This window comes from Hakea prostrata, chromosome 4 (genome assembly GCF_041222555.1).
Source record: "Hakea prostrata isolate BN-2017 chromosome 4, UWA_Hpros_2, whole genome shotgun sequence".
NCBI classification, from domain to species: domain Eukaryota; kingdom Viridiplantae; phylum Streptophyta; class Magnoliopsida; order Proteales; family Proteaceae; genus Hakea; species Hakea prostrata.
In genome coordinates, this window is record NC_142603.1 from 5,488,903 (window position 1) to 5,500,130 (window position 11,228).

An 11,228-nucleotide genomic window follows, 5' to 3' on the forward strand; every position below is an offset into this window, starting at 1 on the left:
CCTCTGGGCGGTCTCAGTCACTCTCCCTCACGGCTCTTAAGCACATCTTTTGGGTTCTCCGCGGTAGTTGGGTCAAGGCATCCATCTCAGACAATCACCATGGCTGGAGTTTAGGTCACCACTCTCTCACTCCACCATTGGTATGAGTATTGGCGTGTGTCAGGGTTATACCTAGCCCAATGCAAGTCATCTACTGAGTCACATCAACTTAGGGTCAAATACTTCCATTCCTTGCCTCTTGCAATCCGTTCCGGTATCTTTCCCTCTAGAGTCATCATATCCTATGGCTCCAACTAACTCGGACTATGGACTCTTAACCCTATTGGTCATCCACATATAATAAACGGGAAACTCTCATGTCCTCTCAAAGGTTTGTCTCCCGGTCTTGAGCGCCCATGAGCCCAAGCTTATTATGATGCGACCCTACCAATGAATGGCCCCCACAATGTGATTGTGTCCTCTCACGGGTTGGCTACTGGTCTTGAGCGCCCACAATTCCATTGCTGCCACGGGTCACTCGGCCTCAATACCCACGCGAATAAAGTGAGATATGACAAGGTATCTAACCAAACACTTCTAGACATCCTAGGTATGACATCCAATAATAATGGATAGAGCCAAGAGGCATCATAGGAAAGCATCCCATACCACCTCCACTGATGTCCCATGACAAACACCCAATTGCAATTCCCCATTCCACAATCACAACCTAAGTAATCACATTATAATATGATTTTAAACATAACTTCATATCATAACTCATTCACATTCCAACATTCACATATTCAACAAAGATGCATATCATTGTTGCTAATAACATTATGAAATTACAGAGGCATATCTATCATAAAAATCCTAAAACAATGATATAGATCATGCATTCAAGTTTTATAACAAAATAAAAAAGTAACTTATGTTATTTGTAAGTGAATGTCCTCACCTTGTTGTCGACTTGGAACTGTTGAAGAGTAGACCAAAAGATGGATTCAAATTTGCCCAAAACGTCCTAATAATACAATGATATAATGTTATGAACAAACCTTAAAGGTTTGAAGATGAAAAGAGCGCAAATCAAAGCATTCTGTTGTCATTGTACCCTTTGGTCGCTTGGCTTGGTCGCCTAAGGCAGCCAAGCCAATCGACCAAGGCTACTGTGTACGGATAGTAAAACCTACAATCGATCGGAAACTCATCGTTTGGGTTCCAAACCACTCCGAAATTAATTGGAAAACTCTGAAATAATGGTAGGACACTATCTAGTATGATTTAGGCATCAATTATGGCCAAATGAATGAAAACCTGACAAGTCCTATATTAGATTTCATCCGAACTCAAACCACAGATTCACAGATAGACTAAAGTGAATGGAGGTTCACTCTAAGACTAAGAGAACAATAGAATAAGGTCTGATAACATTCTAGAATATGATCTAACATGGATTGAAAATCAAACAAAAAAAAGAGAATAAAAATCACATAGATCTACACTAGGTCTTTACTGAAATCACACCATGAAGTTCACGGAAGAGTTAGAATGAATGGAGATTCACTCTAGAAATAAGAAAATGGAAGAATCGGTCATTATAGTAGCTTTAGACCTTCTTCAAAGTCTCTACAGTAGGTAGAAACAATAGAGAAAGTAGAACAAGAGAGAAGAGAGTGATTGCTAACCTTGTAGAAGAAAGACCGTCGGACAAAAAACTTCACGAATGCTTGGAAGTCTTCCTTCACTTTGGAGAGAGTTCTCTAAAGTGTCTCTGACGGCCTTATGACTTAATGACACGATTTAGAACGAAAAATACTTAAATAGGGCTTTGGAAACCTAATTTCGCAAAAGTGACAATTCTGCCCCGGGACTGGTTGGTCGCCCCAAGGCAAGCTCCCAACTGTCCCCTTTTTGGTCAAAAATGCATTTTGGTACTCAGAAAGCTCTAACTCCTCTTGGTTCCTTTTCCAAGTAATAGAAGGGTCTTCCCTGGTTTTTTGGAACCTTCCACTTGTATCATTACTGTACTCTTGGTCCATCTACCAAGTCCATCATCATTCAAGTTAGATCTTCTTCCGAAATTCGACAAGGTTTCTATCTTAGCATCGTCTCCATCTACTTCCATTGGTTATAAATCACAACCAATGGATTCAATTCGGATGGCCCACAGTTGCCTTCTTCCTGCACTCCAGGTTTTCGGACTTATAATATAGATTTCCAGGCTAGGGTTGTGAGGGATTTCATAGATGTAAATGACAAGTACAGTTTTCTTCTAGAACTAAACTCCCATCTTGAAGAAATGTTGTTGCTAAACCTAGTTGAGAGCGCCCAAAAGACAAAACCAGTGATATAGAAGCCAAACCATATCCATGGTGAAGTCTGATGTAAACATTATATGCTTTGTTTCAGATATGAAAACGAATACACAAACAAATCAAAACAATGTTCTCAGAAATTTTTAAAAAAAAAAAAAAAACTCCATAAGAAGGGCAAGAACAAGAAGTGGGAAGAACCCAAGTCCCAACAAGTACCAAGAGCACATTATTGATTGGCCAACTTATCATAGAATAAACTAAGGCTAGCAAATTTTGAGAATTTTCTTTCTGTGTTTAAGAAGTCTAACAAGCCAAAGCACTTGCAGAGGAGAGATTAATAGAGAAATTTGAGAATTTTCCCTTCTCTATTTTAAGAAGTTTACCAAGCCAAAAGACAAACAGACTGAAACCAGACTCACTTGTGAAATAAAGAAGTGATCACATTCCATCGGAAAAACAAAAGCCAACACCTTGGATAATTGAGTCAAAACTTTCTTTTCGGAACTCATTGAGGGTTCAATATTACAAGTGGTAGTGTCAATTAAGCTCAGACTAGCATGAGTGAATGAATAATAGACTAATGGAGCAGCTGAGGGGGAGAGGAAATAATAAAAAATCTGTTGAGGTGGTGGTGTCTGGCATGAGTGAATGTGTGTATGATAATTATGATGGTAACGGTGGAAGGACAAAGAAAGTTGATCAAATTAAAAAGGATAACAGAGCAAAAGGAAGACATAAAACTCAAAAGAAAATGGAGATGGGAATAATAGAAGGAACGTGTGGGCATGGTGGGAGATCTCGCGAGATCTCGCGAGATATCTCGCTATTTTCACATAGCGAGACGAGATGAGAGGCGAGATCTGCGAGATGGGAGATCTCGCCACATCTCGCCGAGATCTCGCCATATCTCGCCGAGATCTCGCCGAGATCTCGCTAAGATCTCGCTGCAACCATCAAAATTTGCCGGAAACTTGATTTTTTTGCGGAATTTGTTGGGGATTCAACTTCTAAACATCTTTAAGACATCTACAACATCAAATTATCATCATTCAAGCCTATTTCAACTAGATCTACAACAAAGGTAAGTTTTCCCCCAAATTTGAATTTTTTCAAATAGAATATTCTCAATGGGTGTGTGAGTTTAGTGTAAATATATGTTGATCCACAAGCTTTGATCTAACTTTCATGGAAACCAATTTAATGTGACAGTTACCTATATGTGACATACTATAGTGATGAGTTGACTTGGGAGTCATATGTGGCCCGATTCGGAATCGGTTGATGCGAATCTTGAGTGATACTCTTGCTTGTCTTGTAATCTTATTACTCACATACTCTTGTGATTGTGATTGTGAACTTATAGATTATGATTTATGACCTACTAAAAGTCTAAAACTTCTTATGGTTGTAAAATTTTGAAGCCATCAAGTTCTTTGATAGTTTGATGTGTGATGTATTTAATACTTTATAGTTGATAACATGAATTACTTGATATCTCTACATTTCGGTTTTACACATAGGGTTGACTTAGAAGATGTAGTTAGGGTTATTTTCTCACAATTCTAAAGCCACCAATGTGTTCAAAAGGCCTTAAATAGACTAAATACTAAATTTCAGCCCAACTAGGGCCCTAAAACCCACCGGGATGGGTCACCGAGATCTCGCCATCTCGGTCGAGATCTCTCTATTTTGGAGTGGCGAGATCTCGCTCGAGAGCGAGATCTCCCACCATGAGTGTGGGAACACTGAAACAACATGATAGTGACATAGAGCAAAAACATGACAGCTGTTGAACACTGATGCGTGCAGCATTCCACAATGGTCAATGGAGATTAAATGAGAAGAGGACGCAACCATGTAAATGGTCAATGCTTGATTACACAGATGACATTATGTGGACAAAGAATAAAAATAAAATGCTCAACAAAATCCACTTTTTTCAAGTGGTTCAGCAGGTTTCCATTCAGAATGTATGCTTATATGATATTCCATTAACAGAAAACCTGTTTAGGAAGAATATTGTGGCTAGTGACATTTGGTTTTTCTAATGGTTCAAGGGTGAAGTTCTACCCAAGTCTCAACTGGTAGAATCAGAGCCAGTGCATGGCAATCATGGTGAGGCTCATGGAGAAAATTTCATGAAGAAGATGACAGTTACTTTGTATGATCCTACTTCTTCACAGGTAGCATATGAAGAGTTCACCCATGTCCCAAACATTGTTAAAGGAAAAGTGAAGACGTACAATGTAGAGCTAGAGCATCTCATTGGATATTTGGCAGTAAAGCAAATTAGACAGGCATGAATCTCTTGGAGGTATAAGTTGCAGAAAACTACTGAGCAGATTCAATATTTCAAGATGGAACCATGCTGCTTTATTGGCCTTGCAAAAATAGATGATGCTGTTGGAAGTGAAGTTCTAATATGGCTCCCCTAGGAGATTTTCAAGATTGAATATAAGCTAAATAAGAACACATATGGGTCTTGGCAAAGGAAATCTTTGCTTGATATGCATTTTCATATTCCAGTGATATTATGAGTACATAAACTGATCATGAGACATTCTATTTGGGATATACAATTGGAAATAAATCAAGACTTTGAGATGACCTGAGTAACAAATAATTCTAATTACATAAGAACTTATCTAATAACTAATTTAGCTGCCGTTGTTGGTCTTCTTTTAGGGGTTCTCCCCAATTCAACTTCATTCTCATCCTCAACTAATGATCCCTCTGTTTTTCTTCTCTTGCTCCTGTTTCTTGAGGGATCTTTCTTCTCATCAATTAATGTCACAAACGTTTGGAAGTGCTTAGATCGTGAACTGCCTGTGACAGTAGATCCAGATTCTTTGGCCAATAGACTAAACTTCCGGATTATCAATAAGAAGTATATCATGAGGGCTATAAAACATGCAACCCCACTAATGAAAAAAAGGCCCTGGAAGCTCAGCAGGTGAAGTTTGCTGGAGTCAAGCTCAGTATTATCTGAACTACAAGAACTTGTTGTCAGCCACTTATCATGGATCCTTTGGAGATCTCCATTCTCCTCTAATGTGAGAATTGCGGATGACATGTCTATGGTCAACGAAGAATCCCGTGGGAATGCCTATTAGAAAAGAGTAAACAGAAATTAGCTACATCAATTACCACAGGGAAGTCAATATAAATATTGTGTAAGTGCACAACAGTGGCCTCCAAACAAAAAAAAGGGAAGCCTTACCACAGGGGGATTGGGGAGGGGGCAGGTGGACACCCAACTTCATTAAATAATACAAGAATCTTCATAACTTTGTAGCCTAAGCTAGAGAGTTTCAGGCACGAATGCACAGTACCAACAAAGCTGGCCAGTAAAATATCTTAGTACAAGCAACAAATTATAAAGATTTAACCCCAGCCCAGAAAAAAGAAAACAGGAAGCAGGAGATGAGAAGATCTGCAAAGGCTTGTCAGTCAAAAGGACTTCCACTGAGTGTCTTGAAATGTCAAATTGGTTTTCGTGATACCATCAACCATCCAAGAATATTAAGAAATTCTAACAATAATGTTGTCCCTCGCAAGTGCTATTAGTATTTTCTTTATAATGATAAGCATGTGACTCAAAATGTCAACTAAGAACATTTTTCAAGAAATTGATACTTACAAATCCCCAGCCACTCTTGGTAAACACTGGGCCCTCAATACTGAATTTGCAGTGGCTTGTGAGGAACAGCTCCACATATGGAAGTTCATCAACAATAGCAGCAACGCCTCCTTTTTTGGGTCCGTTCTGAAGTGCAATCACATACGCTTCTGGTGAACCAAGAGGAACAAGACGATAGTTGGGTATGCCAAGTTCCTCAGTTAAATAATATTCAGCGAAGGACCCCACTTGATATCCAATAGGATCATCACTTGCCCTCAAACTTTCGATTCCCCTGATTGGTGAAGATAGATGCTGTACGGTATAGATGGATGTCAGACTTGCAGTGTAACTTGAGGTGATAATCAGAACTACAAAAAGCCATAGGATAAGCACAAAACGACCTAGTGTGCTCACTGTATTCTCCCCTGTAAGAGAAAGAGAAAACCAACTCAAGAATATTGCAGAAGTTTCTTACACCACCTGAAAACTATTAAGATTAATGCGAGTCTTCAGTTTAACTTACTATGGGAAAAAAATAAAGTTGAGAAGCTAAACCTGCAAGGTGATGAACAAGCAATGACATCAAACACCTGAAACATTGACAACAAGAAGCAATTGCAACGTACACAGACAGTGAAATACTAATGCCTCGAAGAATGCTCTGTTATATGAAACAACCCCATCCACAATCTAGTTATTACCATATTCTGATGCATCATTAATTGAAGCATACTACCAGCAGATCTAGCGATGTAGAATATGATGACTTCCCTGTTCTAATGTCTCTGTTAGCAGTAACCAGCCTGAAATTTTTACTGCACTTAATTATCTACATTATCCTGGGGGAGATGCTTTGTTTTTTCGCCAATTTAATTTTAAAATGCAGAGAAACATTGCACAAACAAATATGTACTCTTCCAAATTTCAGGACTCAATAAGTTGACATGGTTTAAAATTAAGTCAGCTTTCTAAATTGCTTTTTATAAACACAACAGAAGACAATTGGTTGTCATTTATGTTTTCTTTTTTCTACTAGGACAAAGTATTGTGGTACGAAATTTTGATATAAGATAAAAAATATATATATATTTTATAAGCTCTTTGTACATTCAAGATGTCAATATTCTAGCTGTCAAAAATAATAAGTTCAAGAGAATCTCATAAGCAGCCATCATTTCAGATATACAATATACCAATGTACATTAAAATCAAACAATTATTGAAAGAAAAAATTTGATGATCCTCTTCTATTTAGATCATTCCTTAAGTTAGGAGACAATACATCAATGCATGTGAGTAAAACTAGAGTTCTCCAAAAGTATGGAACCTTGTGAACAAACCCTGAAAGAAGGACATCTATAACAAATAATGACAACCAGTAGATTTTTAATGATTTATAAAAAGGCATGCTCTTTAAGCATATATCTATATCCTCCTGTAAATTTTCTTAGATTAAATATCAAATCTAAAAATTAAAATCCCCCCACAAGGAGATTAACCACTTCCAAATAAAAATTTTAAAAAAAATGCTGCCATTTTATGGAGTGTATCCTAGATCCAACATCAAAAGTCTAACATTAGATGTTTCCAAGACATGCTACCAGATATAATACTGAGTTAGAGGCAGCTATTTTTATCAACCACCCTGATTTCTTCATGAGTATGAATTGCACCAAATAAACAAAGCAATTACTTTGGTAACTTAGTATTCGCTTATAAGTGTGGATGTAATAGACCCATCTTATTATACCTCATTCCATTAGAAAGACAGACTCCCTCCCTATCCATAACTTCCACCATTTGTTGCCATTAGCATTTGGAAAACACAGTAAACCATCCCAGCACCCCCCCCCCCCCTTTTCCCAACACACACACACAAAAAAAAAGCACAGAAACATAAGGAAGAAGAGAGAGAGAGAGAGAGAGAGAGAGAATGTATTACTCATGATGTTAGCAGATGATTCCACCAAAGAACTCACCACAGAATGGTAATTATTTGTTTTTTTGGTGGCCCCCTGAACTCATCATTGACTCTATGCTCTAGAATCCATATAACTGCTCCAATAAAAAGTAAGAAAGCACCAGTGACACACCACATCTGTGGACTAAATGGCTGCAAGAAAGCCAAAAAACCTGTGTTCAACTGCCTAACTGGGACCAGTACTACGAGCCCAGATTCAGCAAATGGCTGTGTAAAATCCAGGGTCTCTGTCCTTTTTGTGACAATTGCAATGTCACCTACAGCAGCATCGAACTCCTGTAGTATCAAAGTTAAAAAATAACATAACAACATAAGATAGTAAACCACAAAAAGAAATGCACCAATAAAATCAATTGGAAGAGCTCATTTTGCACTTACACCTGATGTGATCATGTTGACAAGCTCAGTGTAATTTGGGTTTGATCGACCATCACCGAAGGGAATGAATTTGTAAGGGACAGCATATGGTAACAAATTTATAGCAGCAGTAAATACATCTATGCAGAAACCCTTGAACACATCAGTTCCCCGCACACGTGAGACAAATTCCTTGAAACTAACTCGTATTGGCACCCCTATTCTTAGCTGCTTCCCATTGATGGGGAAGACCCAACCACGTGGGTTTGTTGATGTATCCCCAGGCCAAATAACACTGTAAAGTTGTTGGCTTGCACCAGAATGGTTAGGCTGCTTCATATACAGTGTTTCTGGTGGCAAAACTGACAACCCAGAAGAGTTGGACCAGTAACCAATCCTTCGAAACCCAGTTCCAACTACATTAATGATGTCATATGCAGGATGGAGGAGAGATCTGTCTGAATTGAAGTTAATAGGGCCCATTAGACCCATGACACTAGTATGCAATATCTTGTCTAGTAGAACCTTTCCTCCACCAAAGATGCTCAATGATTCACCGAGGAGACCACCACCCTCCACATATTGTAATTGTGGATCTTTATAAAATGAAATGATCCCTCCCTGATCAAAAAATGCCTCAATTGCATGAGCAAGAACCAATACAGTATCATAAGCATAGAAGCCATAGGAATTCAATCCAAGTGAACCGCCAGTCAACTTGACCCACCTAGAGGAAAATGACCTCTTCCTTTCCGAATCCATTATGTGTTGACGCAGCACAAGAACTCCTTGCATCGTATCCATGGTCTCCGAAGGAAGAGGAGAATATGAATCCAACATGGTAGAAAGCCAATCAGTAGCTATCCAGGCATACCCATTGTCCATCATTCCAAGGTACTTTGCCACAGAAAGAACCATGAGACCTGACTTGGTGTCTGTGTGCAGAACAATGACGCGAGATTCCATCACTGCTACCTGGATAAGAATATTCATGATGCTATCATGGCTAATTCCAAAACTGGGTGGAATCCCTGCTTTATAAGAAATCTTACATCGTTTGGCCTCAAGACTATCACTTAATGCGGCAACTCCATTCCTTCCGTATTCATCGTCAATGAAAATTGTAATGACCTTTCGCCACCCATAGTAGTTAACAATGTCAGCCACTGCTGCCATCTGGTGCACATCACTGTTTGTCATCCTAACGAAAAAGGGGTATTGAAGTGAATCGAGGGTGGGATCCGTGGCAGCAAACGACAACATTGGAACTTGGAGTTCATTTGCAACATTTGATATCAAATGGGCAATCGTAGAAGATTGTGGGCCAATGACGGCAACGTTCTCAGTCTCCATAAACTGCAAAGCTGTAATCAGTATTTAAGAAACAACAGGGATTAGACCATCACCATCCATTATAAATAATCAGGAGATAGACCAAAAAAATTATAATCAGTGAAACCCAAAGAAGAAGAAGAAAAAGAAAGAAGAAAGGATAGGATAAATACTCGATTGAAATAGAAATCCTGCGAATGAAAATGAGCAACTAAAAATTTAACAATGGCCAACGAAATGTGTGAGCGAAGTGGTACCTTCAACAAAGCCAAGAAACCCCTTGCAACTCGAGTCTACCATATTGATAGTAAGTTTTGTTCCTTTAAGAACACGGGAATCGCGATTTACATCTTCAATAGCCGCCTCCATAGCAATCTTAGCGACTCTCCCAATGGTAGAGTTAAAAGTGAGAATGGCACCAATATTAACAACGGAAGGTCTCGAACTTGAAGAAACGTTCTTTCCAGTAACAAATGCGAACACTCCGAAATACGAAAGTAGTAAAAGAAAAATCCAAGCCACTTTCATGGTTGGGATTTCTGAGAAATGAGAAATCATGCCTACCTGTCTTCCCCTCTCTCCAAAACAAAAGAAATACAAACAGAGCTACCCATAAAACCCAACTTTGCAGAAAATGATTCAAGCCAATCAAGAAGAACCCATAGAAAACCAGGCAATAATCTCCCCCAACATTTGAAGTTGAATGTACAGAACTCGCTTTTCTCGATCAAACAGGTTCGTTTCATCGCCGATTACTTATAACAGTTGTTCTACTGAGGTATTTAGATAAACCCCGTTAGAAAGCAAAGAATACCCAGAACCGCTGAACAGAAAATCTAGCACGACGCAGTGTTTACCAATGGAAGGCTAGCATCTCAGACTTCATGCCAACTCACAGGAAATACTTGAAGAAGATGAAGGAGAAGAATAATCTTTTTGAAAAAAAAATAGAAATAAAAGAAAAGAAGTGGAAGATGCTTAAGCGGGAAAATGGAAACCCAGTATCAGTTTGACCAGAAAGAAAAAAGAAAGCCATTAACAGTAATAAACTCGAAAAAAAAATTGAAAACCCACGTGTCAATGCCGTGGGCAGAGCACAAAGCATGAAAGCACCTCAAGTGACATTTGACCATTTTTTTTTTTTTTGGTGACAAGTTATATTTGATTACATTTGATAGACCCCAAACAGAGAAGTGAACTAGATTCTGAAGTGCTTTTAGCACTGTGTAGTAGGCTTGGCAACTGCTGTTTGATTAGATTTATAGCTGGCTCTTAAAAGAAAGTTTTCAAGTAATCAAGGTTGAATCTTAATGTAGAGCTCATCTTCTTCACTTGAGATTGCTATTTGGCTTATCATTCAAGATGTTTTTACATTTTAAATCTTACTTTGAGCATTGTAGTTTTTCTGTAATTCCAAGATCTGCCGCTAAAGTTATAGATTTCTTGGCTTGAGTGACTTTGTCCTGTAAGACTTTTGATAAATTGATTAATTACCAATCCTTGGCTTCTGCAAACTTGTAAAAGCAGATGCCCCTAATTGTACTTGCCTTACTTTGCAATCAAATTTTCTTTTCACAAAAAAATAAAAATTGGGATTGGTTTCAAATGTAAATGCATTAGGAATTTGTAGTCTCAG

At 38.4% G+C, this 11,228-nt stretch overlaps 1 protein-coding gene across 1 annotated transcript; it reads right to left on the bottom strand.

Moving 5' to 3' along the window:
* Window positions 1-4,052: 4,052 nt before the first annotated feature.
* Window positions 4,053-10,560, bottom strand: LOC149017341 (glutamate receptor 3.3-like). The gene is made up of 6 exons (XM_089151673.1): window positions 9,850-10,560; window positions 8,282-9,624; window positions 7,902-8,179; window positions 6,446-6,477; window positions 5,941-6,347; window positions 4,053-5,406 (listed from the first exon to the last, which is right to left on the bottom strand). The coding sequence occupies exons 1-6, from the start codon at window positions 10,148-10,150 to the stop codon at window positions 4,942-4,944; spliced, it is 2,826 nt and encodes a 941-aa protein (XP_089007799.1). The 5' UTR covers window positions 10,151-10,560; the 3' UTR covers window positions 4,053-4,941.
* Window positions 10,561-11,228: the final 668 nt, after the last annotated feature.

Coding starts and splice junctions, on each gene's coding strand:
- LOC149017341 (XM_089151673.1), bottom strand. CDS start 10,150: ATGATTTCTCATTTCTCAGAAATCCCAACCATGAAAGTGGCTTGGATT. Junction 9,625..9,849: donor GTTTCTTGGCTTTGTTGAAG/GTACCACTTCGC, acceptor TACTGATTACAG/CTTTGCAGTTTATGGAGACT. Junction 8,180..8,281: donor TCAACATGATCACATCAGGT/GTAAGTGCAAAA, acceptor TTGATACTACAG/GAGTTCGATGCTGCTGTAGG.